General features: G+C 49.8%; 11 protein-coding genes across 11 annotated transcripts; 5 read left to right on the forward strand and 6 right to left on the reverse strand.

Annotated features, from left to right (window-relative positions):
- Positions 1-56: 56 nt before the first annotated feature.
- BDR25DRAFT_299853 (ribosomal protein L18e) lies at positions 57-1,221 on the forward strand. Its single transcript, XM_033689244.1, has 7 exons — positions 57-159; positions 267-329; positions 385-453; positions 517-596; positions 648-681; positions 733-932; positions 984-1,221. The coding sequence occupies exons 1-7, from the start codon at positions 114-116 to the stop codon at positions 1,059-1,061; spliced, it is 570 nt and encodes a 189-aa protein (XP_033555004.1). The 5' UTR covers positions 57-113; the 3' UTR covers positions 1,062-1,221.
- A 242-nt stretch (positions 1,222-1,463) lies between these two features.
- On the forward strand, positions 1,464-3,235 carry BDR25DRAFT_330708 (phosphoribosylaminoimidazole carboxylase; the record flags this gene model as incomplete). Its single annotated transcript, XM_033692555.1, has 1 exon — positions 1,464-3,235. Exon 1 carries the CDS (start codon positions 1,517-1,519, stop codon positions 3,233-3,235), a length of 1,719 nt encoding a protein of 572 aa, XP_033555005.1. The 5' UTR covers positions 1,464-1,516.
- A 1,218-nt stretch (positions 3,236-4,453) lies between these two features.
- On the reverse strand, positions 4,454-5,003 carry BDR25DRAFT_308970 (uncharacterized protein; the record flags this gene model as incomplete). Its single annotated transcript, XM_033691045.1, has 2 exons — positions 4,454-4,503; positions 4,616-5,003. 2 exons carry the CDS (start codon positions 5,001-5,003, stop codon positions 4,454-4,456), a joined length of 438 nt encoding a protein of 145 aa, XP_033555006.1.
- Positions 5,004-5,455: 452 nt separating this feature from the next.
- Positions 5,456-6,628, reverse strand: BDR25DRAFT_338811 (uncharacterized protein). Its single transcript, XM_033693309.1, has 4 exons — positions 6,373-6,628; positions 6,251-6,314; positions 6,082-6,201; positions 5,456-6,026 (listed from the first exon to the last, which is right to left on the reverse strand). The coding sequence occupies exons 1-4, from the start codon at positions 6,575-6,577 to the stop codon at positions 5,621-5,623; spliced, it is 795 nt and encodes a 264-aa protein (XP_033555007.1). The 5' UTR covers positions 6,578-6,628; the 3' UTR covers positions 5,456-5,620.
- Positions 6,629-7,300: 672 nt separating this feature from the next.
- On the forward strand, positions 7,301-10,294 carry BDR25DRAFT_275953 (DNA mismatch repair protein). The gene is made up of 3 exons (XM_033687523.1): positions 7,301-7,513; positions 7,567-7,743; positions 7,796-10,294. The coding sequence occupies exons 1-3, from the start codon at positions 7,358-7,360 to the stop codon at positions 10,208-10,210; spliced, it is 2,748 nt and encodes a 915-aa protein (XP_033555008.1). The 5' UTR covers positions 7,301-7,357; the 3' UTR covers positions 10,211-10,294.
- A 144-nt stretch (positions 10,295-10,438) lies between these two features.
- BDR25DRAFT_275955 (uncharacterized protein) lies at positions 10,439-11,633 on the reverse strand. The gene is made up of 4 exons (XM_033687524.1): positions 11,395-11,633; positions 11,298-11,332; positions 11,184-11,246; positions 10,439-11,119 (listed from the first exon to the last, which is right to left on the reverse strand). The coding sequence occupies exons 1-4, from the start codon at positions 11,525-11,527 to the stop codon at positions 10,586-10,588; spliced, it is 765 nt and encodes a 254-aa protein (XP_033555009.1). The 5' UTR covers positions 11,528-11,633; the 3' UTR covers positions 10,439-10,585.
- Positions 11,634-13,578: 1,945 nt separating this feature from the next.
- Positions 13,579-14,027, forward strand: BDR25DRAFT_365243 (uncharacterized protein; the record flags this gene model as incomplete). Its single annotated transcript, XM_033696882.1, has 3 exons — positions 13,579-13,717; positions 13,781-13,865; positions 13,922-14,027. 3 exons carry the CDS (start codon positions 13,579-13,581, stop codon positions 14,025-14,027), a joined length of 330 nt encoding a protein of 109 aa, XP_033555010.1.
- A 2,682-nt stretch (positions 14,028-16,709) lies between these two features.
- On the forward strand, positions 16,710-18,238 carry BDR25DRAFT_348437 (uncharacterized protein; the record flags this gene model as incomplete). Its single annotated transcript, XM_033694412.1, has 11 exons — positions 16,710-16,737; positions 16,797-16,841; positions 16,872-16,951; positions 17,094-17,177; positions 17,276-17,311; positions 17,341-17,526; positions 17,585-17,690; positions 17,718-17,866; positions 17,932-18,022; positions 18,062-18,113; positions 18,154-18,238. 11 exons carry the CDS (start codon positions 16,710-16,712, stop codon positions 18,236-18,238), a joined length of 942 nt encoding a protein of 313 aa, XP_033555011.1.
- Positions 18,239-18,264: 26 nt separating this feature from the next.
- On the reverse strand, positions 18,265-20,512 carry BDR25DRAFT_338814 (uncharacterized protein; the record flags this gene model as incomplete). Its single annotated transcript, XM_033693310.1, has 4 exons — positions 18,265-18,933; positions 19,022-19,229; positions 19,390-19,927; positions 20,002-20,512. 4 exons carry the CDS (start codon positions 20,510-20,512, stop codon positions 18,265-18,267), a joined length of 1,926 nt encoding a protein of 641 aa, XP_033555012.1.
- A 582-nt stretch (positions 20,513-21,094) lies between these two features.
- BDR25DRAFT_250792 (TPT-domain-containing protein) lies at positions 21,095-23,375 on the reverse strand. Its single transcript, XM_033686090.1, has 3 exons — positions 22,586-23,375; positions 22,178-22,533; positions 21,095-22,125 (listed from the first exon to the last, which is right to left on the reverse strand). The coding sequence occupies exons 1-3, from the start codon at positions 23,218-23,220 to the stop codon at positions 21,293-21,295; spliced, it is 1,824 nt and encodes a 607-aa protein (XP_033555013.1). The 5' UTR covers positions 23,221-23,375; the 3' UTR covers positions 21,095-21,292.
- A 368-nt stretch (positions 23,376-23,743) lies between these two features.
- Positions 23,744-26,661, reverse strand: BDR25DRAFT_321261 (Mo25-domain-containing protein; the record flags this gene model as incomplete). The annotated part of the gene is made up of 7 exons (XM_033691954.1): positions 23,744-23,944; positions 24,025-24,252; positions 24,353-24,816; positions 24,903-24,963; positions 25,026-25,220; positions 25,918-26,022; positions 26,077-26,661. 7 exons carry the CDS (start codon positions 26,659-26,661, stop codon positions 23,744-23,746), a joined length of 1,839 nt encoding a protein of 612 aa, XP_033555014.1.
- Positions 26,662-26,737: the final 76 nt, after the last annotated feature.

The following is a 26,737-nucleotide window of genomic DNA, read 5'->3' on the forward strand; positions in this document are numbered from 1 at the left end:
TGCCAAGGCCCGCTAAGTGGTGCGCCCACGAAGTCGAAATTCCAAACCTCGAACTCCACTTGCAAAGTCATCCCCACGCCGCCGCCGCACAACACCGTCAATCTCTCTTCAATATGGGGATTGATCTCAACCGGCATCATGTTCGAGACGGGCACCGCAGTATGTGTTTTCCCCCGTCGAGTCGGCGCACTCTTGCGCTGGCGAGCCGCTGTCTTCTGGACGCAGCATGATACCCGAGTTGCGGAAAATTGACGATTCTTCTACAGAGGTCCCTAAGTCCACGAATCCATACGTGAAGCTTTTGGTCCGACTGTACAAGTTCCTCGCTCGTAAGCATTCTTTCTTCCAGGCCGCTTGTCGTTTGGGCTGACACCATCTCCCTAGGCCGCACTGATTCCCCTTTCAACAAGACCGTCCTCCGAAGGCTCATGATGTCCAAGATCAACCGCCCGCGTAAGACCACCGTATAAATGGTAAATAGTACTTTCCACTGTGCATTGGCTAACTTGGGGATAGCTATGAGCTTGTCGAAGATCGTTGCGACCGCCGCCAACAAGCAGTCCAAGGACGCTCACGAGGGCAAGACCATCGTCGTGGTATGGATGCCCAAGCCAAGAAGGATGCAATAGTCACTAATATGGTCCTAGGTTGGAACTGTCACTGATGATAACCGCCTTTACGGTATGAATCACCTTTATTCGAGGTCGTGTACGTCCCACTAATAAATTACAGTGGTCCCCAAGCTCTCCGTTGCCGCTATGCGCTTTACCTCAACTGCCCGCGCCCGTATTGAGAAGACCGGCGGCGAGTGCCTCACCATGGACGAGGTTGCCTTGAGGGCCCCGACTGGTGCCAACACTCTCCTTCTCCGCGGACCTAAGAACTCCCGTGAGGCCGTCAAGCATTTCGGATTTGGCCCACATTCGCACAAGGTACGATTCATCTACGGAAGGGGTTTCGCCATGTACTAATGAATGCCGTAGAAACCTTATGTCGAGAGCAAGGGACGTAAGTTCGAACGCGCTCGTGGCCGCAGAAGGTCTAGGGGTTTCAAGGTCTAAGCGGTGTTGGGAACATATGGTTTATTTGGCTCGTCGGCTTGGGCATGGTCAGCGGGATTCCTTCACATGGCGCGTATCATGTCCGGCGATGGCTCCTTTACGGATTACAAAAATGATACTCCACATCCAGATATGCAATGAAAGTGGTCGTAAACTCTTGGAGCAAAGAGATGACTGTATGACCCTATATATATTTTTAACTGTGATGTGTGTGCCAGCTAATTCCCTATACATTTATGATGTTGGCTCAGTCATATCTTCCGCATGACTGCACTTGCAAAATTTGTATCTAATATTTCGCCATTGAAATTTTTACCCCACAATTGACCAACCAGAACGAGAGCAGCATCCCACCTTGCCCAACTTTACTTCAAAATATAAAGTCCCTACAACACCCCTTCACCTCAACCCAGCATCCCACGTCTCATTCTTTCCTTTCTTCTGCAACCATCATCATGGACAACCGAACCGTCGGCGTCCTCGGCGGGGGCCAACTTGGTCGCATGTTCATCGAATCCGCTAACCGGGTCGGTGTGAAAGTCATCATCCTAGATGGTGACTCCGCGCCCGCGAAACAAATCTCAGCCCATGGCGACCACATCTCCGGCTCTTTCAAAGACGCTGCAGCGGTCAAGAAGCTTGCACAAATATGCGATGTCATTACCGTGGAAATCGAGCACGTGGATACGCAGATGCTAGAAGAAGTGGCGGATGATGGAGGTGTTGTTGTGGAGCCGCATTGGAGTACCTTGAGGATTATTAAAGATAAGTTTAGGCAGAAGATGTGGTTGAAAGATCATGGGGTTGAGGTGGCGGAGAGTGTGGATCTTGAGGGATTAGGAGGGGGAGAGGAAGGGATGGTGGGTGTGTGTAGACGCTTGGGGTTTCCGTGTATGGTGAAGAGTAAAACGGAGGCGTATGATGGGCGGGGAAATTTCGTGGTTAAGAGCGAGGAAGATTTTGCCAGAGCGAAGAAGGCTTTGGGGGATAGACCGTTGTATGCGGAGCGCTGGGCGGAGTTTTGTATGGAGCTTGCGGTTATGGTAGTGAAGACGAAAGATGGGGTTAAAACGTTTCCGACGGTCGAAACAGTGCATGAGGATAGTATCTGCAAACTCACGTATGCACCGCCGCGGAATGTGTCTCGCGAGACGGCGCAGCGAGCGCAGGAGTTGGCGAAGAGAGCGGTTGCGGCGTTTGAAGGCAAAGGCGTGTTCGGGGTGGAGATGTTCTTACTTAAAGATGACAGTTTGCTTGTCAACGAGATTGCACCGCGGCCGCATAATTCGGGTCATTACACCATCGAAGCGTGCCCATTGAGCCAGTACGATGCTCATCTTCGCGCGATTCTAGATCTCCCGGTCCCGGAGCATGGGTTGAGACTCAGAGAGCCGGCGGTTATGCTCAATATCCTCGGTGGCCAGACTCCGGATTCGCATGTACAAATCGCACAGCAAGCGCTTGAATCCCCAAATGCTTCGATCCATCTCTACGGTAAAGGCGAAGCGCGCCCAGGGCGCAAAATGGGGCATATTGTCGTAACGGCGCCAACGCTCTCGGCCGCAGAACGTGAAATGCAACCACTCATCGATGCGGTCGATGCTCAAAAAGGCGAGCCCAAAGTCATTCCCCAGACCCCATCGCTATCCCCAGATGAACCACTCGTCGCAGTAATAATGGGCTCCGACTCGGACCTCCCAATCCTCCGCCCATGTTTCCAGATCCTAACCACCCTCTCCATCCCCTTCACCACCCGCATCACCTCTGCCCACCGCACACCCGACTGGCTCCGCACATTCTCCAAAACGGCTTCATCCACCAGTCTCCGCGTCATCATCGGCGCAGCCGGTGGCGCAGCCCATCTCCCCGGCATGTGCGCCTCATGGACGACATTACCTGTCATCGGCGTCCCCGTGAAAGCCACTCATTTGGATGGCGTCGACAGCCTGTATTCGATGACGCAGATGCCAAGGGGAGAGCCGGTTGCGACGGTAGGCATTAATAATTCGACGAATGCAGCGTTATTAGCGGTCAGAATTTTAGGGGCGAGCGATGAAGGGGTGAGGGAGAGGTTGAGGGTGTGGATGGAGGGGAATGAGAAGGAAGTGTTGAGAAAGGATAAGGCGTTGTTTGAGGGGGGGTGGGAGGCTTATTTGGAGGGGATGGGGAAGTAGATGTTGGCGTAGAGATATGGAAGACGGGAAGGGAAGGGAATGGTGGAGTAGAAAAGTATAAAAAGACCGGTATGTCTAGGGACTGGGGTTAGGACGCATGATATTCGAAGGCTAAAAGTGAGTTTCCGAGTCCTTGTCACAGGAATAGAGTATAGGGCAACAATGCACTGAGAGTAAGGGACTCTCTTACCATGACGTAGAGGATTGCTTCAAGACGATGAAATATGGTGCCACATATGCCACCCAGCTCTAATGAGATTACTAATCAGAATTATCTATTATACCCGGAGGAGGAATCATACCCAGTTGAATACAAAAGCAATAGAAAGACAAATCAAGCTCGCGGTGTGCGATGCCATCCCAACACCGAACCTCAAAACCCAGTCCCATCTCAGTCCAGTTTTAATCTTAGCCTAGGGCTTAGCAACAAGCCGCGAGGACACTTGACTCTTGGTCCGGTTCGAGCCGGATATTGCTATAAAAGAAGCTGTCCTAATCCTGCCCGGCAAGCCCCTCGCAATGGAACTACCCTCGCAGAGAAGTAATAGTCACAACACCGCCTACCAAACTAGAGTATTTAAAACCTATTTGAATGGCTACCCACTGATAGCAGGTCCACAAGAGGTACGTAACAGAGGCACAGATGTAGTGGCAGAAGAGAATGGTACCCTATACAGCGGCAAGCCATTCACGACCAGTGGTGAAGAAGAGAACTTCTAGCGCTACCCAATAAAGGAGGGTAGCCAGGTCGCCAAAAGGAAATCTGCCGTTCCTAAGGTCGTGAAGCATGTGATGCTGCTGCCGTAGAGGTGGAATCCTATGGCCATTACCAAAGCGAAAGTGAGTAAGGAGTATGATATCACGAGCGCCTTCGGTGCAGGACTCTTGGGTTGGTTGTAATTCGAGACTGTGGGCATGGATTCGGATTTACGGAGTTTGTAGATGTTCATTCTGGAGCATTTTGTTAGCATTCGTCGATTGTAAGCATTCGCACCGAGAGAGAAACTGGCATGCTGAGCATGCTAATGGGGACGTACGAATGCTCACCACCACATGTACGCCTATGGTATATTGGTAACCCTACGCACGGCCTGTCGCACACCGTGACGTCGACCTCTTTAGCCCCGCGGTGGATTTTCTCCCCGCAGTAGCAGGCATTTCCGTTCTTGACTCCGAAGTAGGGAGTGCGTTCGCAGTACGTCTCGCATTGTTCGAGGGTCATATGGTCACTGAGGAACCACTAATTCCACAGGCGTCAGTGTCATAACCTATATGTGTTTGGAGTAGAACGAGGAATAAGGGAAGAAATGGGTAGGAGGGATACGGGGAGGAAGCAAAGAAAAACCTTCATTGGTGACCCCTGGGGAACCTGCAGCGCACCACCCATGTTCTCAAGTTCCATAGTCTCATTGTAGCACCCGATGTGGTCATATGAACCCTGCTCTTTCTCCGCCCCAGGGAACAGTTCGGCGGGAGATTTGGTTTCCTGCGGCTCCTCTTCGTCCTTTGAGATTGCAGTAGAGGTTGTAGGAACGGTAGTGATTAGGTCGACGTATACGACATCCCCCGTCATGCTTGGCTTCATAGTCTGAATGTATTTGAATGTTCTGCCGTCATCTAGTACAGTAGTTCCACTGATAATCTCTCTGTTGCGGAGCTCGGTGGTGATCATGCTGACCGGTCCGACGTTATTACTCCGCTCCTCCTGAGCGAGAGTGGGAATCATGCAAGGCAAAAGGGCTGCCATTGTGGCGAAATAGCGGATCATGGTGACGAGCATATAGAATGATTGACTAACGATGCGTGAAGGTGTTTAATCGGTGATGATGATGATGGTGATGGATGTGGCAGAAGTTTTTTGCAGCAAAGGGATAAATATTAAATTTATAAGGATAGGCAAGAACGAGAGCAAAATATGTTTACCCATCCTCCAGGGAAGGAGGCATCTAGCGCGACTGTATCCGCCATCGCAGACAGTGTCTAAACAGCAGGCTTGAAGTTGAGTGAAGGGAAGGCTCTAAGAGAGAATGTAACAGAGAAAGGAGATGGTAGTGGTCGGAGGGATCGATGTGTAAACGATTAGCGGAAGTTGAGAGGAAAGAGAATGTATGGTAAGAGGGAAGGTTCTACGTGACTCTCGGGCTGTGCTTTCTGCCCTTGAGGCCATCACGTGGCTTTTTTCTCTCCTCTTGTCAGTGCCCTAGGTTTGTACCGAGTGGTAATTAGAGAAGTGTGAATTACTTCTATGTCCATTTTATCATCTGGTGTATTAATATTAAAAAAGAGGGCATAACTTCCGAAAATTTACGCAGTGATCCCTGCTCTATGATTATATGAGCACCTATCAACTCCTTTCCACCCAGGGATCCTCGATTCCTCACTCACTTAAGCAAGCAAAGCAAGCAATCCCGCTACGCCTCCCGCAGCACCCAAAACGGCTTCTGCCGTCTTCATCGCACCCCCAGTGGAGGCCGATTTCGTCGTCGGGATGTTCAGTCGGGTCACCGTTCCCACATTCGCAGTGGTCCCTGACGCAAGAGAGAAGGAAAATTGTGCTGCGGTACTGGAATCTGAGCTGGAGCTATCTCCAGAGCTTGATTTCGAGTCATCTTCTGTCTTGGTCGACCTCGAGCTTCTCGTGGTGAAAGCCTTCCCCGTAGAGGCCCCGCCGGTGGTTGCACTGCTCAGGACTTCGGCGGTAACATCGGTGGCGCCGCATGCAAAGTGACCATAGGTAGCGCCAGAAACGACGGTATACAGCTGCATACAGAACGGTGCAGCAGACCGTGTACTCGATGGTTGTCAGCTAATACGATAACAGAAGGGGAAGCACATAGAGGCCTTACCAGCCAATGGCGAGGGGATCATTTGCGCATGATGAAACTTTAAGGCAGTCCGAGACCTTAGTGCTCTCGACGCAAGCGGTAGCAACCTCACAGTCGGTTATAGCGGTACCTGTACAGCACCTTCGTTCGTTAGTTTTGTTGATAACTGTAAGGCCGAGGAAAGACATACCCAAACCAGCTGAAAGCCTTATTGTACATGCATGAGCTACCAACGTCACAAGAAATTGGTGCCTCTGTTTAGATTGTTAGTCATACAATCTACTGTTTGGATTATCTCCCCGAAATGCATACCCGCATCGCCTTCCAAATACCCGCAGAATGATGGGTCCTCCTGCCGTCTAAACAACTCCATAATCGGCCCACCCGTCGGTTTTGGGGACCATCCATCCGCGCTGAATCCCTTAATCGATGGAGTGGCAGCGGGTCCATCATACTGAATCGCAGCTACGAAGCTATTGAGCGTGAGCAACACCCCAGTATGTCTCGAGAACATCATGTTGAGCTGGAAATAAATGCGTGGCTAAGACGACGAAGAAAGTTCGAGCTGTGCAGCTCCACCACCACAGAGGCCAACCGTGGACATTTATATTAGCTCCCCCTCGCCTCAATGAGGCTGAGAGCCCTCCAAGCCCAAAGCAGAGAGCCTGTCCTGCTCAGCCAGTGGGGTAGCACACGACGGGAGAATTGAGCTCTTGGCGCATGCAACCCGCCCCCAAATCCAGACATGCTGGAGAATAAACAAGCATGTCAATGGTCGATTGACATCTCGCCGAGCCACGTCCATCCATATCAGTTAAAAAGAGGCGAGCACGGGATACGCCACAATTTCTCAGGTCTCAAAAGGCGGGTGCAAGCATTCTCATTCGACAGCCTTGCGATAGCTGATCATCAGAGAAACAAGTGATGCCGTCCCACATTTCGTAATATGTGTTGGGCGAGCTCAACCCGGTGGTAGCTTTGTTTTGAACGGCACCGAGAACTGTTTTGAGGCGTGGGAGAGTGTATGCTAGAGCCGTGGGCCCATCCTCGAGCTCAACTGAGAAGAGGATGCCTTGTCGATATCTTTCATGTCGAGCAAGGTGAACCTCCTGAAGTTGCCAAGGTCCAGAGTGGCCCGGGCTTTAGAAGGCGGTGGCAGAAAACGCGTCTCGTACGTGTCGCGTAACCCACTGAAGTCGGAAAGTACTCCCCGACCAAGCCTTGTCCATCTTTCCAACGTCCCATTTCAAGGTTTCCTCTCTCCAATCCAGTCCGCTCCTTTGTATCAACTGTCATAATGGGTTCCAGGCCAGAGTTGAAAGAGGAGGATGAGTCGAGTTTCTGCAGTTTCTTTCGCAATTTGGATCATCAGAATGCGGATACTATCCGAATATTCGACCGAGGGGATTACTACTCAGCGCACGGAGAGGATGCGAAGTTTATTGCTTCTACAGTGAGTAAATTCTGCTCCTAAGACCCGCACTATGGATCTTATTGTTCTTGTAGGTTTACCGTACAACTGCCGTCCTACGCAAGTTAGGCCGAGAGCCGGGCCTCGAGTCCGTCACCATGACTGTCATGGTGTACCGTAATTTCTTGAGAGAAGCCCTGTTTAGACTTAGCAAGAGGGTCGAGATATGGCAGTCTTCTGGGAAGAGGATGGATTGGAAGGTCTCCAAGCAGGTATGAAGGTGCATTCGGCCAGGAATAGGCCAAAGTGTTAATCCGAGACCAGGCTTCACCGGGGAACCTCCAAGACATCGAAGACGAACTCGGCGGCCAAGTTGAGAATGCACCTATCATATTAGCTGTAAAGGTCTCGGCGAAGGCGTCCGAGGCACGGAATGTGGGAGTATGCTTCGCCGATGCGAGCGTGAGGGAGTTGGGCGTAACCGAATTTCTAGACAATGATCTCTACTCAAACTTCGAATCGCTTCTCATTCAGCTCGGCGTGAAAGAATGCCTTATCCAGGCAGATACTTCGAAGAAGGATGTCGAACTCAACAAGCTTCGGACGATTGCGGATAACTGTGGATGCGCTGTTGCAGAGCGGGGCTTTGCAGACTTTGCGACAAAAGATATCGACCAGGATCTCCCAAGGTTGCTGAAGGACGAGCGTTCTGCCGTTACGCTTCCTCTGACTGATTTGAAGCTGGCCATGGGATCTGCGGCTGCCTTGATTAAGTATCTGGGCGTAATGTCGGATTCGTCGAACTTCGGGCAGTATCAGCTCTATCAGCACGATCTGACACAGTACATGAAGCTTGATGCGGCTGCATTGAAAGCCCTCAATCTAATGCCAGGGCCCAGAGATGGAGCGAAGACAATGAGTTTGTTTGGACTCCTCAATCACTGCAAGACACCGACTGGAAGCCGACTACTTGCACAGTGGCTTAAGCAGCCCCTAATGAACGTGGCCGAGATTGAGCGACGACAGCAACTGGTGGAAGCTTTCGTCAACGACACTGAGCTTCGACAGACGATGCAAGAAGAGCACCTCCGTTCTATCCCAGACCTCTACCGTCTCGCAAAGAAATTCCAGCGCAAAGTAGCGAACCTAGAAGATGTGGTACGAACATACCAAGTCGTCATTCGCCTCCCTGGCTTTCTTGGAACCCTAGAATCTGTCATGGACGAACAATTCCGCGACCCTCTCGACGCTGAATATACCTCTAAACTACGAGGTTACTCCGATGCTTTCGCCAAGCTTCAAGAGATGGTTGAAACGACAGTAGACCTCGAGGCTCTGGACAACCACGAATTCATCATCAAGCCCGAATTCGACGACTCCCTACGCACAATCCGCAAACGTCTCGACAAGTTAAAACACGAAATGGAATCCGAGCACTCGCACGTCGCACGCGATCTCAGTCAAGAAAAGGACAAGAAACTCTTTCTCGAGAACCACCGCGTTCATGGTTGGTGCTTCAGATTAACCCGCAACGAAGCAAGTTGTATCCGGAACAAGAGAGAATACCAAGAATGCTCGACACAGAAAAACGGTGTCTACTTCACTACATCCACTCTCCAAGGCCTTCGACGCGAATTTGACCAGCTCTCAGAAAATTACAACCGTACCCAATCCGGACTTGTCAACGAGGTTGTCTCCGTCGCGTCCTCATACATCCCCGTCCTCGAGAAACTCGCCGCCGTGCTCTCTCACCTGGACGTCATCATTTCCTTCGCCCACGTCTCCGTACACGCTCCCACCTCATATGTGCGTCCGAAAATGCACCCCAGAGGCACCGGCAATACCATCTTAATAGAAGCGCGCCACCCCTGCATGGAAATGCAAGACGACATATCCTTCATCACAAACGACGTCTCTCTCAAACGCAACTCCTCTGAATTCCTAATCATCACTGGGCCTAATATGGGCGGCAAATCAACCTACATTCGCCAAACCGGCGTAATAGCACTCATGGCGCAAATCGGTTGCTTCGTGCCCTGTTCCTCCGCCGAACTCACAATCTTCGACTGCATTCTCGCCCGAGTCGGCGCCAGCGATAGCCAAGTCAAAGGCGTCAGCACCTTCATGGCGGAAATGCTTGAAACCGCAAATATCCTTAAATCCGCGACTAAAGAGTCGCTTATCATCATAGACGAACTCGGACGTGGAACGAGTACGTATGATGGCTTCGGTCTCGCGTGGGCGATTTCGGAATACATTGTCAAAGAAATCGGAGCGTTTGCGCTGTTTGCAACGCATTTCCATGAACTTACCGCGTTAGTGGATACGTATCCACAGGTCCAGAATCTGCACGTTGTGGCACACATAGAGGAAGGTGAGAAGAAGAAGCGGGAGGTGACGCTGCTGTATAAAGTCGAGCCGGGAGTGTGTGATCAATCTTTTGGTATCCATGTCGCGGAGCTCGTACGCTTTCCACAGAAAGTTATTAATATGGCGAAGAGGAAGGCAGACGAGTTGGAGGACTTCTCGGGGAAGCATGAAGAGGGCTATGTCCAGGCGAGTAAAGAGGAGGTCGAGGAGGGGAGTAGGTTGCTGAAGGAGATGCTGGCGAAGTGGAAGGTGGAGGTGGAGAGTCAGGGTTTGACGAAGAAACAGCAAGTTGAGAGGATGAGGGAGTTGGTCAAGGAGAACCAGGCTTTAAGGGAGAATGGGTTCTTTAAGGGGGTTCTAGCTTTGTAGACGATATTGTAATGGGACGGGACGGCGGCGTTTCTGGGTTTCAGGATCGGGAAGGGCCGCGATACAGGCACGTTCTGTTTGTACTTCAGGGCTCTAAGTGACGATAACATCAATGTAATCGTGTATTATTCCCCGATTCGCGTTTCGCGGAGCACTAGTTGTGGCTATGTATCACCTTTGTCCAAGTAAAAGGGCACAATGGAATGCTAAAAGAACCAACAATGCAATGATAGAGACAGTACCCCTAATGAATCATACCCTTAAAACGCCTACCATACCGATTGATCACAGTTTTGTTTTCGCTTCCTCGTCCCCCTCTCATCTTATACCTTTACAAAGACACCTACTATTCTAACCAGCTCCTCAGGCAAGGTTCTACTCAGAATTCAGTCTCAGCCTCCCCTCCTCCTTTTTCAATCCTAGCTTCTGCAACTTGATCCTCGGCACCAGTCCAACCAGAACCAGCACACTCGCCACAATAACAGCCCAATGCTGTATATGCAATACCCCCAGACTATAGTCTGTCCAACTCGCCGCACAAATCGTCGCGAGCCCCAATGTCGCTACCATGTATCCACTAACCCTATGATACTTCCACACAGCCTTAGCCTTATCCACACCACCATACAGACTCGGAGTCCAGTACTGCGTGAACCCAACAATTGCTTGTAGGAAAATGGATATGTAGGTTATGAGCCCGAGGATGGCGTGCGGGGACTCGAAATGTGCGTGGCCGGGTCCAGCTTTGTTGATTTCGATGATTATGAGGCCGGCGAGGAGGGCAGAGATGCCAACGAGGTTGAGGGCAAAGTGGGCGAGGGTCCCGTCACGTTTTTGGGAGGGGGTGTGTGTTGGTTGAAGAATGAGGGCGGCTTGGGTTATGAGGAGGATGCCGGCGGAGTTGAGGAGCTGAGAATAGATTAGCAAGCGACTGAGGTTTGGAATTAAGAGATTGAAAGGATGAGGAACCTACGGGATGTGAAGAGAAGAAAATTAAGTTATGAGAGAAGATGGCTCCCCATACTATCGCTGCAAGCTATTTTCGCGTAAGCTACTCGACGTCGTCAATGTCTTGAAGGGAACCTACGATCCAAATGCCCGCCTGGGCAATCGGCGCGGTGCCTACATAGCCAACATCAGCATAGCCCACACTCCCTTCATAGCAGCTCTTCAACCCTACTCACCAATCCACACATTCAAATATAGCGGTTTTCCTTCCATCTGACTGGCATCACCTCGTCGTCCAAGTAGTGGTTCATCCTCGCCCGATCCCCGCAGCCCATTAATATTCTCAGGGATTCCGGTCACTGACGCCATAATGATTTAAAGTCGTTGCCCACACAATCGACCTCAACGATCCGATCTATCTTCCACAGAACCAAAAAAATATGTTGAGAAAGCCTGGTATGCAGGGAGGGGAATTGGTGAGGGGGCAGGAATTCGGACTTATGAGGCAGGCCGGGTTTGTCAGAGATCGGGGTCAGGGAGCTTGGACCCCCCGATGACGTGCAACGCCAGGCAAGCATCCTTGCACATTTCGGCCAATGAGAGAGGGGAGATTGGGAAAGCAACAAGCCAATGAGGCATGCGAATGGAGCCTCTTGATGGGAATGTTGACGTTTTACATAGAGGTCATAAGGATGGGAATTGGAGGCCTGCGATACAGACATGGGATACGCTTACCGGATATGGATACATCCGTATGGTATCTTGAGATAGCCGTCGTTGGGAGTTTCGCAAGGATTCGTGAGAGCTATTGAAGCTTATTTCTGTCTAAGCTCATGGAGGGAGGAAAAACTATTGTCCCGCGTGTTTCCTTGGAAATGCAGCTGTGAGAGTGGATTTTATGGTTTGCTAAGTTGGCTTGGGAATCCGCTTGATCGATCCTCAAATGCTATCGGGGCATGGAGCCCCTCGAAAGTTAGCAGACAGAACAAGAAGGAAATTATATTATTGAAAAGTCAAGATTTCCCGTCAATACTAATCCATATGACGTTCTCCACTGAGAGGTACATGTGAGCGCGCCAAAAGCAAGGGGTTTGCAGTGGTGAAATCGGGGGAACCAAGAAAATGTACTTTGAGGGTCCTCCATACCGTATACCCTACCAATCTCACCTCAGCGTGGAAATTGTAAAGCCGAAGAGAGAGGTTCGTCAAGCACGGCAAGGATTTAAGCCTGAATTCATGAGCCGGAGAGAAACCGTCGGAAAGTGCTTTTAACTTTGTAGAAATATCATCTAGCTGAATTACACTGACAGCTACAGAGTATTCACCTGCACATCATACTTATACATTGCTGCTTTTGAAGCTTTATTATACAATCTTCACGGGTTTGTAGAATAGCCCAGTTGCTTGAGTGGAGCGAGCGTAGGCAAGCTTAATATGAAGTCGTTGCCGCCGTCATGGAGTGTCCACTGGGGTGCGGGTTCATCCAGCTCTACTCTGGGAAAGAGCAGATGAGCAATTATCGACCCGAGACCCACCCCAGATTCTTCAAGGCACTCTCGCGACGTATTGTCGCATTCCCTCCACAGCAGCGACTCAGCCGCACGCAGTGCAACCTCAAACAGCCCAGTCTAGAGCGGAGCACCTACATACATAATGTAGAGAGACAATATTTCTAAAGGAAGCAATGAATGTAGTACAAACGTATATAAAATCCAGTAATGCCAAGGCCCTCTAAATTGCCGAATCGCGTGTCTTTTAGCGGGGAAACCTGATCGTTTAATCTACAGTGACATATAAGCTCATGAGCTGGTTCCGCATGTGCGGGTCGTGGAACCCGCCTTCATTGCTCTAGCAAATGGAACAAGTAAGCTTGAGCCCCACTGCTGAATTGAGGTTGCCAGAGGACATGGGCTCATCATTCGATGGGATGATTCAGCTCAGATGGGTTTGTGAGGGTCGGATATTGCAAATCGTGAAGGATATATGAGTGGGAGTGAGGGAATTTGGTACGGTGAACGCAAAAATAGAGTTGTAGATCAGCTTGTAGATCACCCGCATGCTGGATCAAGAACCATAGGGAGTAGGATCTTGATCATGGGAGATCTATTGGTTGAGGAAGGTCATATGAGACCATGAGAGGATTCGAACACGAGGAAGAAATCGAACTGATAATTTAGGACGCGTCATACGGTCGGTCTTCTCTAGAGGGAGAGTAGTGGCTCTCGGCCGTCAGCAGTAGCAGGAGGGAGTAATTGCGAGAGGAATCGAAGGAATACCGGAGGTATGCGAGCGGTCGAGTGTAGGTATAAAAGCCGTCGCTGATCCTCTTCTTAGTATACCATCTAGCGTCAGGACTTACTGTCGGTTCGATTATTATCAGGCTTGAAACATCCCCACGTCTCCCAGTACCACCAACAACCATGAAGACCCTTGCTGCCATCATTCCTTTCCTCGGTGTCGCACTGGCTGCTACCCAGGCACAAACCCATCTCTTCGCCTGCAAGGAGCGAATGTTCACAGGCATCTGTACAAACATCGCTGTCAATAGCAATGCGTGCTGTACGTATATAGTCCAGCCCATCTTGTTGCCCTGCGTACCATGGTACTGACTCCAGTCTTTAGACGAACTTACAACCCTTGGCGCGGATTGGGTCCGAGCAATTTCCTCAGCCAGTCCAGATCAAGGTTCCACGTGCACACTGTATAAGTAAGATGGTCTCCTCTATGGCATCAAATCTAGAGCTGAGCTGACATTCCATGTAGTGAGGAAGGATGCACCGGTACAAGGCTGAAGATTGCTGCTTGTGGTATCAATGATTTGAAGGACCTTGACTTTGACAAGACCGCTGTGTCCTTCAAGTGCAAGTAGAGACTAAGGAGAATCGTGCGGCAGAGTAAACCCCTCAAGAACAGACAAACGACCAGGTGCAGCGGAAGAGAAATTGCGGGACTGGAAGAGACATCGGAGGGAAATTCGCACTCACGAAACTCATGCGTAATGTAAATACATAATCTCTACAAAAATATCGAAGTACACATTGCTATGTCTCACTCTAATGCCGGCGATTCGATGTAGTTTATGCATGAACACTCTGTGCATGCAGGTAACTTTCTGTAGGGCTCCAAAGGTAACATCGGACAGTGTTGTCGCTCGACGTCAATTTAAAGTAATACCGCAATCGGAGAAATTGATGAGCCTGAATGAGCCGACCGTGTTCAGCCCATCTGCGAATATTGGATGACAAAGCTAAGCAAAATTGTGAGAATCCATTGAGCGATGACAGCAAAGAGAAAGAGGGGTGTTGGGGCTTCAATGGATACGACCTGTGGATGACTGGCTTATTCTTCCTGTTGATATTTGTGGAGGTGCACTGACAGGGAATCCCTCCATCAACAGCTCCGGAATATCTATCAGTTTGGAGTGGGAAGCGAGAATGCACGGTGAACATCTGTTGATGTGGTTGTGGTGTGGAGCAGTCCAAACGTTTCGAAAAGTGGAAAGACATTCACTTTACCGAGATCGCACTAACTGGATTGGATATAGTCAGTTCCTCCGGGGGCCTTTCAACATGTCCACACTTTCGTAGCTACTCCGAATCTCCTCGCGCAAACTGCGATTCCGGGACAGACAACATGGAAACAAATTGGAACTAGCGTGCATCCCCTCGTCCTGCACAGTCGGAATGTGGAACATCGCGAGCCTCTCGCCAAACCTCGGGAACACGTAAAAGCTCCTCATGTACACGTGTACAGACATACACCGAGTTTCCGCGCATACTTTATCCACACCACATTCCAGCAACTTCATGCTGTTCGATACCCCTCATTTCCCTTGTCATTGGTACAATCTCGATTCTCAGCTCTCAACCTCTTCATTTTTTGCAAGACCGGTGGAATTTACCTTCTCGTTCGTGAATCAGAGATATATAGACCCGAAGCAGCAGTAGATGGTATTGAAAATTTATTAGTCATAGAATTAACATGATATCTCTCCCCTTCAAAGCAACCCGTCATATATTCGTTTTCTTGTCCCGAATCTTCAAATTTACTCTCTGGACGCGCCACATGATCATATTCCCGATCCAACGAATACCGCTACCAAGATTTAGGCTGGGGAAAAGGAAACCTGCGAAGGATAAAGGAGTTGCTACTTCACCGCGCCGGAGAAAACGGAGAGCTTCGATACACCTTGCGCAGAGCGTCGTTGTGGTATTCGTAGTGTTGGTGGTTTCAGCGAGCGTGTATATGTGGCATTACCGCGAGAAGAGGAGGAAGAGAAGAAGAAGAAGAAGGGGGGTATTGAGGGGTGGCAATGAGATGGTCGTAGTAACAGAAGATTCGGGCTGGACCCCTCGTAAAGATGAAGTTAGAGACGCTCGAAAAGAGTTGTATGACGTTAACATGTAGAAACATGGGAGAGGCATGAAGATGGAAAAGAGAACAGATATGGAGCTGGGAGCGAGTATGGTGGAGAAAAGCAGGCTCGAGCTTAGGACATGGTGTTAATATGAGAAGGGAAAAGTGATGATTGGTATAAAACGACCCGATAAGTGATTATTCGGCGTGGTATCCATACTCCCGAAGCTTTAAATGGAAAGAAAGTCAGCACCCCGTTATTCGTCTGCATCTCGTTGCGGCGAAGTCATCGTTCATTGACAGAAGTTCTTGGATGCAGCGGGTTGTGAACAATGGCACAGCTACGGATTCGATAATCGAGAGTCTCCTTGCATCTCAGACTCGAGTAGGAGGGCATATCACATCTGCATTCTACTTCCATCTTATGCTACAAGTCAAGATTTCTGCCTGATCACCTTCTGGAATAAGTTCACTGGCCTGATCGAGGCATATAGGTGGAGACGTTGGGTAAATACTCTCTTTGTCACTACTTGCGATGCCGAAAAGTTGGGGAGAAAACTACCCGTTCGCTATTTTACTCTCCGTTTACAGGCCACTCAAACATCGCCGAGGCGGTTAGTATATCAAGGATTCATTGAGACTACGTCAAGGTTGAAGTGACTTACGAGCCTACACCGGATTCAAGGAATCCCTGCACCGACGTTCTTCGATCATAGTGTACCTCCACTACCTCATATCCTGCTGGCTGCTCTTTCATCGTTGCATTCAATGCGCTCCTAATCCATCTTCTCGGTCCTGAGATTTCCTGCGGGAAATGGTATCTTCACACATATCACGAAGATCACCAGATTACTCTTTCTGGATGTTTCAACATTCCTGACGCTGCCATCCAGCCTCCAGCACTATAGAAACGGACCTAGCGAGAGTATACATAAGCTGCCTTCCTAGCAGCAAAAAGAATTTAGAAGTTTGAAAGCAATGGGGGCAACAAAGATTTAGTAAGCGGCCTTCAACTTTCTTGGAGAGATTTGCACCGAATACCGTCTGATCTTGGCCGAGGAGAATCAGGCCAAACAGCAAGAGAAAAAGAAAGGGAAAGAGTAAAGGAAAGAATACAAAACAGAGCAACAGATAAAAGTGGAAAAGAAGAAGGAGAAGGAGAAGCAAAAAAAAAAGAATAAACTCTCCGGCGCATATGCAATGCGCGAATGTCTTGATGCATAGTGACATGATTTGACTTGATAATTGTCCGTACGTAGCAACAGCGTTACAGTCTAGATAGTTATCGCGCACAAGAAGGATCATGTAGCTATGCCACATGATGCTCGTGCGCGAACCTCCGTGCGCGAACATCTAGATATTCCCCTTTTCCTGCGTACGGAGAAAAGACAGAGCAATATAGAACCAGAAACATGTTGCCCCCACCCTACCTACTTCGTACGCTGTGCACACCGTACACTACTCTTACTCTTGCTACTTAAGTGCTCATACCATAAGCAGCTAGCTGAAAGAGCCCATTCAACAATAATAGTATATATTAACTGTAGCTGTTGGGTGGAGACTCTCTTTGCGATCCTAGGATGTTGCAGAGAATATTGTTCAGTCGCCATCTTATCTCAGCTTTCCAAACGGCTCGGGTATGGCCCCAATAGTCATCCGCCAGGTCCCCTCTCTTTAGCGTATTGTGCATGGCGTTTTATGCAGCCTGTATAGCCTCGCGTGTTCCAATCCTTTATTATTTTGTTCGAAAAAGTAGTTTAGAACCATGCTTCTTTCATCACCCAAGGGTCTCCATTTGTCGGAACGGAGCCTGCCCTTGCTGCAAGGCTGCCTGGTTGGCGTATGTATTTAACAAAAACAGTTCGACGGCAATTCTCATACCTAGGCCGTTTCGATTTCTATACCAGTCTTTGGTTTGGATTGGTCCGCAGCCAGTGCCATCCATATGTTTCTACCAGCCTCTTAATATTGTGGTGGAGCAAACTCCTCTCGAATCTTATATGCTTTTATTGGTTTTAAGAAGGCAGCCTTGCCGCTCCTACTATTTTATTTAGAACTCGCTAAACAAAGTCGGCGCATTTGTCATCCCTCCTTTCCATCCCAGATATCTTTTGGGGGCACCCTTCTTCTTGGTACATCAATGTAAATATATCAATAAAAATGGCTTTAACGATTTGTTAAGGCAGTTAAAGTGGCTTCTGAGCCAACCGGCAGGGCTCAGTGAACTGGGCGCAGCTTGCGAATACAAACGTGTCAGCTTTAGTATCCATATTTACACGTAAAGCAGCAGTAGATATTGATGGCGAAATGTCGACTGTCCGTCTAGATTTGCGAGGCCGTTTTCTTTATCTCGTGAGGAATAAACTTAAATTGGCAATACTTCACTGATGGGAATGTGCCTTGAAATGCGGAGACAGATCCTCGGCCTATGGCGGTATGCCCTAATGGCTTTGGAAAGGCCCGATTCGAAAGGCCTTTTAGAAATAAAACACGCTTCTTTGTCCTTCTGTAGATTTTAATTTGCAAGACTTAACTTTTTCTCCTGAGTTTTGGCTAATATTGTAAAGAGAGAAAGTGACGCAGAACACTGGAGCCAGAGGTGCTTATGTACTTACTAGGTATGGCCTATGTCTTTATAGCAGCGTGAGAAAGCGTGCCACCTGGAGAAATGTCGCAAAAAGATCTTGGAATATACAAATTTGTCAATTACTACCGCGCTACTAGCGGCAATACCTCGAGACAAACCCCGCTCATGCCCCATCATTGGCATCGTAGGCTGATTCCTGCTCTTCATCGTTCTGTTCGTCCTTCCCATCGTCGTTATATTCCTCCTTCTTGTTCTGTTCATCATTTCTCGCCTCTGCTGTTTCCATTGTCTCCTCCCCTACCTCAATCGCCTTCTCCGTCTCCATCTCCATCCTATCCCTCTCCAAAGCCCTCAGATGCTCCTCCCAATCCGACCACCTAACCAGCGCATTCCCAGCCCCAGCTCCAACCCAACCCCCCTCTTCCCCTCCCCCTCCACCCCCCCACCTCCTTCTCAACCACTCTTGAAATGGCTCCAACAGCACCGCCAACACCCCTACAACCGCCATTACACACTCTTCCTCCCCCTCCCCCTCATCCCCGCCCCTTTTTTGGCTACAAATCTCAAACTCCTCACTCCCACACTTAACCCCAAGATACTTCTCATCCCTTTCCCCACACCTCCCCACTTTATGTATTCCCAGACTCATCCAGTTCGAATGCGTGATTACGCATCTGCCGTTAACGATGCAGGATCCATTGAAAGGAGGTGAAGGACGGTGGCGCGGAGTGGTGGATCGCAAGGACTTGATCCAGGAGGAGTGGAAGTGAACGTGGAAGATGCGGACGTGAGTGTTGTGGAAGGAAGCGGGGTGTTGCAGGAGGACTGTGAGCTTTGAAGGGTTAGTGAGATGGGCTGCGAAGGGTATATGGGGGTAGGGCGGGAATTCGTGAAGAGCACAAGTATTAAATAACCCATACTTCATGATGTTCTTCCTCTGGTGCGAGCGAGAAAAGATGTCGGGCGAGGTTGTACATGACGGTCAATTGCTCCATGGGATCGCTAGTAAGGTCATCTTTATCATCGAAGACGACAATCCTAGGGACTTTCAGTCCTGGGTATTGCGGGTTGTAGATGACGAAGCCAGGTTGAAGGAGGGGATGCAGCTGACAGACGTGGTGCAAGGACCTAGGCGAATATTAGCATCTACATTCTCGAAGACGTTTTGTTGGGATCGTAGTGGTGACGGATCTAGGTGAATAGAAGAGGCGGGGAGACAAGGAGAAGGGGAGAAGGGGGATTGGACGGAAAGGAAACAAGCTGGAAGGAATAGAAATCCACAACCTACTCAGTCTTGCACACAAGACCTTCCTCCTCTAACTCCCTAACTGCAACACCTGCTAGCACCGCCAAAATCCTCAACAACGAACCCCTCAACCTAGAATAAGCAAAATTTGTCCACGCGTCTCTAAAGTCCTCAAAACAAGTATAATCCACATCCTTCGTCTTCTTCAACCTCTGGAGCTTCCTCATCGCGCCCTTATATCTCTTCCAAATACCTTTCTGGAACACTGCATATAAGTTATTGAGCAGGAAGTCGTTTTGAATGGATCTTTGGCATCGGGATAGATGGAGGCCGAAGTATGTGCATTGCGCCTGAGTGAGACCATTTGGAGCATCGAGGAAGAAGGGAGGGCGTGCGGAGTTGGGGATCCGCTTCCAGACTTTTTGGTATCTTAGGGAGAGAACTCCTATGGTTATCAAGCGGAAGAGGCCTTGGTTGGTGTAGATGGTATAGGGGTTGGGGATTGGGGATCTGAGACGATGGAGAGCGTCTATGAGGGGCTCGTACTTGGGTGAAGGTTGGATTTGGGATAGGTGTGTACCTGGATGAGGAGATGAGTCAGTTGTTGGAGATTATCAGGGGTTTTGTTGAATTGGGGGAGAAGAGCTGACTTACAGAAGAGGTTCATACTTATCTTGATTTCTTCTTCGTGCTGTTTGGCTCGTTGTTCGAGTTCCACCATCATGTATTTCCACTGATCAATGCGTTGCATACGCACGGTAGATTCCTTAAGCGTTTGCGACTGTGTTGTTGAAACTACGGTTTGAGGACACTCTTGGATGACCTGGAGTCCGCCAGGACGCCGGTTATCGTCTCGCTGTGGTGCTGTAGGGAGGCTTATTGGGAGAGGTTGCAGCACTATTGATTCTCGTTGGAGTACACCATCATGCACACCCGTAGGTGTGTAAACCCGGATGTGTTCAAATTGAATAGGTGACAGAGTAGTTGCAACACGTACAGCTCGAGTGCTAGTGATGCTTACCACTGGGGTGCTACTCTCGTCCGTGGCACCATAAGTCTTAGGGGTAGGATGTTGAATTCCGTTGTGAGCAGGCTGTTCAGATAAAGGCGGATTAGTTACATGTCTGGAGGAATCAGAGCCTTTCGTTGGTAGTAAGAGACCCATGAAGAGATGATGTGGCGCTATTAAGAGTAGTGGGTAGGGAGGTTGAGTGGGATGTTTCGCGGGCTAGGAGAACAAACGAGTGCTTGAAAGATGCTGTGATGGAGTTCAGTGATGACGGTAAAAGAACGAGTTAGGTTGTCCTGAATAGTGTTCTTAATCGAGGGGAATTAACAGAAAGCGTGTGTCTGTGGGCGTGCGAAACGGTAAGCTAAAAAATCATTCCCAATACACATATCCGGTGCTTAGATTTGTGAAAGTTAGCTTTGACATATAGTTGAGCATCTCTTTCTAATCTTACCTACTAAGCTGCCGCTTTATTGGCCCATAAATCACAAAAAGATGAATTCAGGGATTACTTGACGTGAAACTACATCGCTTCCGTGCTTGTTGATATGGATACCCAAGGTTGATGACCCGGGGAAGCGTGAAGTAGGACACGTGTTGGAAAGAACTTTGGGAACTAAAATCATTGCCGTCGCTGAGAACTTTCTCCTCACACATATTGAGAATCCAGATAACGGAGATTCTAGAATACCACTTAGAAGCAACAGACAAAGAAACAAGTGACTGCGGGAATCCTGGGTCAAATGGTGTAGTGTCAACTATTACCGTTGACTGCATAGTATTCCTAGTCCAAAGCTTCTGCCAGTCTCATGTATATTTATGTGCAAAACTCTCATCCAAAATTCAAAACGCCTGGTAATGCTACATAAATGCAAAAGAGCCCGTGGCCCCACCCAATATGTGCGCGCACAATACAGAAGTGATTATATGCTAAGTCTACTCTAAATCCTCAGGCCTTTTGATCGGAGATGCTCGCGAAGGACTGTCTACTGCTGGCCTTTCTGCAGACAACCCGGGGACCAGAGTCAGACTGTTTCTGATGAGGCTTCTTGTAGTTGAGCCCGTTGCGTTGACGTGGTCAGGATCCGTAGTCAGGACTGGAGTGTATTCTTCCTGCGCTGAAATGTGCACCTCCATCCGTGCATCATCCCGCATCTTCTTGATCTTCATATAATTATAGGCAGCGATGCTGCAGATAGTAACCACAAGACCAGTCAGATTGATGGGCGTGAGGGGGTCGTTGAAGACGAGATTCGCGGTTGTAATCGTTACCACCTCTTTGAAAATGCCGCAGATACTTAGCGTGACAACGCTAGTTCGCTTCAGCAGAGCGAATTCCGACGAAGTCATGAGGAACGCCAAGCAACCCGGGAAAAGCAGAATGCCAATTCCCAATAGGGTGCCTTTGCTTTCAAAAAGGGTCGATAGTCCTTTAGCAAGAGCAGAGAATCCTTCCACCGGGACAGCTAAAACGAATAAGGAGAGGAACATGACCGGCGCCAGGAAAAATATAGACGAGAATGGATTCGCCGTAGCAGGGTTGCGGAGGAGGAGGATTTGTGTTAAAGACCATCGAAATCCAGAGGAGCAGGCTGAAGCCATGACCAGAATAAATCCAAGAGCATGAAAAGCAGCCTCGCCGGCCACCATCATTACCACGCCAATGGTCATTACGCAGATGATAAAAACAAGTCTCCAAGATGGCTGTTCAAGGCGGAAAAGAAAGGCGAAGAGTAGGACAAACCCTAACGCGGATGATTTACACATAGCTATCATGCGTGTCAACTATGGTCCGGGGCCTGCTGCATTTTTCAGACTTACTAAAAAAGGTCAAGGAGATGAACTTCAAGCTGGTGTTGCCCAGCCCTATATCCATACCGGTGGCAACTCCACAGGGACCAATGCGGCTCAAGTAAAACCACCGTGTCATAAGAGGCTTCTTAGAATCTATTGGCTCCGGTGGGGGGGCACCTGGGACATGGGGATTGAGGGAATCGTGTCGAGGTCGGAACGAGGGTATCAAGAATAGCACCAGGGAAGCGAGCGAGAACTGGACAATCATATGCAGGCAGGTCGTAAATAGCGGGAAGGGGAAGATGTTCTTTGTTTCCCCATCCTCCTTCTCCTCTTTGAACATCCATTTGTTGTAGACTGATATTGAGATGGAAAATAGGTACCTGTGAAATGTCAGCACACACAGGCGACTTTTCACTGACGGGGCGCACTCGCCATAGCGAAATCAAAAGGGCATTTATGAGCATGGAGCGGATTAAGCTCTGGTTTGCCAGCTTCTCCTCGTCTTTGGTAAACCGGACGTCCTCCGCCACACGCTGGTCCAACCGGGTGTTCCTCCTCTTTCTCCGCCGCCGCTGCCGTCGGTCTCGCCCAGTGAGGCCTGTCTCCTCGTCGTCTTCTAGGCCGTCTTCAGACCGCATGTCGTCGAGCTCGAGATCAGTGCTCTCAGTCTTCACCGACGAATCCGAGTGCTCGTTGTCCGACTCCGACTTGTCCTCGTCTGCCTCGAGAATGTGCTCGGAGCGCGCTCTCCTGTGTTTCTTCGAGTCCTTCTTCTTTGGGAGTCCCGGGACGCCGGCGAGGGAAGAGCTGCGTCGACGGGCGTGGTTTGTTGGGGGGTGCCCATCCATGCTAAGAGTTGGTGGGTGGATCAACTTAGCGATGTGTGCGCGAGAGTCGCGCAGATGCAGGAAGTCGCCGCTGCCAATGTCGGAGCCAGATGACGAAGATGGAGGGTTAGAGAAGGTTGCAAGGGGGAATTCATCGGCTGGGTGCAGTGTATCGGGGTGAGCTGGGGTTTTGTGCGTTTGGTCCTGGAGCCAGCGAGCGACTACTGAGTTGGAGGCCATGGCGGTCCGCGGTGGATGCCCAGATGACGGGGGTTAGCGCCTTGGCCGTCGGATCAGATGGCTGCACTGCAATAGGCCGTCATCAGGGGTCGAGCAAGCTCGCAGTGTGATCAGTCGGGGAGTGCCTCATCTAGCGTTCGCATAGGGAAAGACGCGTCCGACGCGAAGTTTGGGAGTTGCAGATGTTCCCGGATGTGCTTCTCACCGGCCTGCAGGCTGTGACAGCTAGCAAGAATGTGGGTGTGCGAGGGGTTTGGCCCAGGTCCGCCCTGAAACATCGCCAATCTCAGTAAGCCACTTAACACTCTCACTCTCACTCTCATTCTCTCTGCCAATGTGCAAGAGATATTATTCACCTCTGGAATGCCCCAAAATTCTCCATTGATGCGAACGAACGCCTGCAGCATTGAAGACGTGCTTGATGGGGTAGTCTATTACATCCAAAATACCGACATCAAAACTCCTTTCCATGCAATGCTCACGAAGACGTATACGGAAAACTGCACAATTCCCAAAGCCGAGGCTAGCCTGAAGCTGGCGTTGGCTGCACTGGTGCCGACGGCAATTGCTCAATCTGCCGGATCAGGAAACTTTTCTCGTCGACGAACTGATCATCTTCGGTGCGGTCCTCTAAAAAGGCCGGTAGGAACCGGAGCAGCTTCTCGCGGTTGCTAATCAAGATGCGCTGAACAGCTAGAGATTTGTTCGGGTTGGCCACGAACACCTGAGTGAAGTTAGTCTTCACCGTCTTCCAGTGCGTGCCGGAGAGGTCAGATCGTATTAAGGAGAGATCAAATCACTTACCTTGAAAACGTGGAATCCTTCATAATTGATCATGCGCCTGTCGTCCCGCAGTAGCTTCATGATGATCTTGAGATGCTCGCCCGACTCAACATAGGATGTCATGACACTGTAATTTGCCCGGTCGAGCAAAATTTCCCCAAGCAGCTTGATCGACTGTCTTTTCGTGACGTAGCTCTCCGACTGCACTAGCATTGTGTTGTATTTGGAAAAGAACATTTCAAAGTTGGTCTGCAGATACGTCGCTACCAGAGGCTTGTGCCTCGTTAAGATGTCCTGAACGCACACTTAGGTCAGTCGCATCTCGGCACCCTCAGGACGGGGGTCCTACCCGGAATGTGTTGAATGCATCCGCGCTAACTTCAAACGCACCCTTGTCTATCCAGTCAAAGAACCTCCAGAAGACACCTCCGCCTGAAGACGGTATGTCGGGATTTACATTCCCAAGGTCTTTGCCACTCCCATCAGGTTCGTCGTAGAGTATCAATGCGCAGATTGAGTCATATTTCAGGGCTTCGCGAAGGACCCCGCCACATGGCATGGCGCTCTCTCGTCTGTCATAGCCTTTGCAAAGAGATATTATGATTTCTGGGCGTGATCTTATAACGTGATACAGTATTTCAGGTTCCGAAGCTCCGGGGGCCTTGTAGCGGAAGGCATTTGAGAAGATGACTTGGGCATCTTTGCGGGATTCGAAGGGCAGCTTATGGATATTGTTTGCTAGGATGTAAAGGAGGTCTTCTTGGACGATTAAAGAGAGGAGCTGGAACATCGATTCCTGACTGACTTCTGCCTCTAACGCCCAGTTAGCATGGAATGATGAAGCAGTGCACGGGCGTGGATTTGGGCAGATCCATAAGTTTGCGGGAGGAGAGCAGTACCGAGCGTGCCTTGAAGAGTCACCTTCATCTGCTGGAGGTTTCGGACCAGCTCTTCCTCTAACTAGCGAGTGCTGTCAACCTCTTGTTTGGAAATGGGGGTGGGATATTCGAGGAGAGTCGGACCTTTGAATTCGGCTTCGGATCCTCGCTCAACCTGTTCAGAAGATCCTTCGTTGACTTTGCCAGCTCTACATTGTTCTTCTGTCTGTTCCTGAATAAGAAAGCCATGGTGGTGGTCTGTTGTTGAAGGAACCGATGGCGGTGGTTGACGTCGACAGGTGGGGTCGTATTTGAAAGGGAGGGTCTAGTGACACGCAGCTTTGTGCTTCGCAGCTGCTATACTGAAGGCGGCGACATGCAGATGTTTTGTACAGCGATCTGTCCTTCAGAGGATTTGGGGAGGTGGTACACAAGGGCGTCGTGGGTTTGTTATCCTGCGTTGTTGTTTGCATGGACCCCTGGTCGATGCGTCGATGCCCGCCCTGCATGATGCTGACCTTTCTATTCGCCAAACGGCCGACCAATTACCCTTACACAAGTGCCATTAATTGTTCCTGTACATACGCCATCATCACCATTTGCAAGGGATGCACATTATCTTTTCTATTCTTAGTCTCCAAATGGCGTTAATTTATCATTAGGTAGGTCGAGGTGAGCTTTCTGCCATCTCTACAGATTGGGTCCGTAAGGCTGAAGACGACCGTATCACATCTGCCTCGGTTCTTCCTCTGATGCAGAGTAGAGAGCACGCCCCCATCATCATTTTGTAAAGGCTACCATTTCATTCCCCCGCCGTTTCTCTTCCGCTTTAGGATAGCCCATAAGTTTTGATATGGGGAATTCTTTCTTCAATACTTCCGTCCCCTCCATGACACATTTCCTGCCTACGGGGCGAAATAAGAATGCTGGAGAACCTGCATGACGTAATTAGCATCTCGTGCTGCTACGAAGCTGCATGCACTACCTTTGCTGCCATCATCCTAGCCCCACTCTCATATCGAACTAGTCCGCTGACAAGATCGCATTCGTTATCAGACGCATTCGGCAGTAAGCATGGCCAGGGCTGGGGAGGATACTCATAGAACTGCATCTTACCCCAGTCGGGAAGATCTGCAGCTTCCTAAAGTATGTCAGCGACAGATGGACGCAATATCAGAGCTCGGCTGTGCCTCACAGGCCAGACGGTCAAGTTAGGTGTCCCCAACTTCTTGAAGAAGCTCTGGATCAAATGAAGCTCGCTCCCCTGGTCTCCGGAGTCGAAGAGAGTCGGATGTCCAGGAACGACGGCTTCTGCAACCGTGCAACCGGCTGCCCAGAGGTCGAGGCTACATCCGTATTTCTTATTTCCAAACAACAGCTCCGGCGCCCTGTAGCAGGTGGTACCGACATCGGTGATTTTCCAATCGGCTGTTTCCGAACCCGGGGCACTGGGAGCCCACGCAATGCCAAAGTCTGACAGATAGGCAGGCCCGTCTAGTGATTTGACTAAGATATTCGAAGGCTTGACGTCTCTGTGGATGATGCTGTGGGAGTGTATGAAAGCCAGCGCCGAGAACATGTCCCGGAGACAGCCCCGTATTTGTTTAGCCGACAGCCTCCCGTCTTGGAGAAGTTGCTTGAAGTCGTATGGCATAAATGGAAAGACCAGGACAAACTTCGTCCCAGCTTCGCGGAAGGTCTCTAACAGTGGTATTACGTGTTCAGATGCCGAGAGTCCTAGTATCTGTGCCTCGCGCTTGGAATCGTGGGGAGCCTCCATTGATGACGGAGTTGTCACTTTCAAAGCAACGAGCCTGTTCTGGAGGAAAGTTTCAGAAGAAGAATCTACCGAGTCG

This window comes from Lindgomyces ingoldianus (assembly GCF_010093535.1).
Source record: "Lindgomyces ingoldianus strain ATCC 200398 unplaced genomic scaffold BDR25scaffold_1, whole genome shotgun sequence".
Taxonomy (NCBI): Eukaryota; Fungi; Ascomycota; class Dothideomycetes; order Pleosporales; family Lindgomycetaceae; genus Lindgomyces; species Lindgomyces ingoldianus.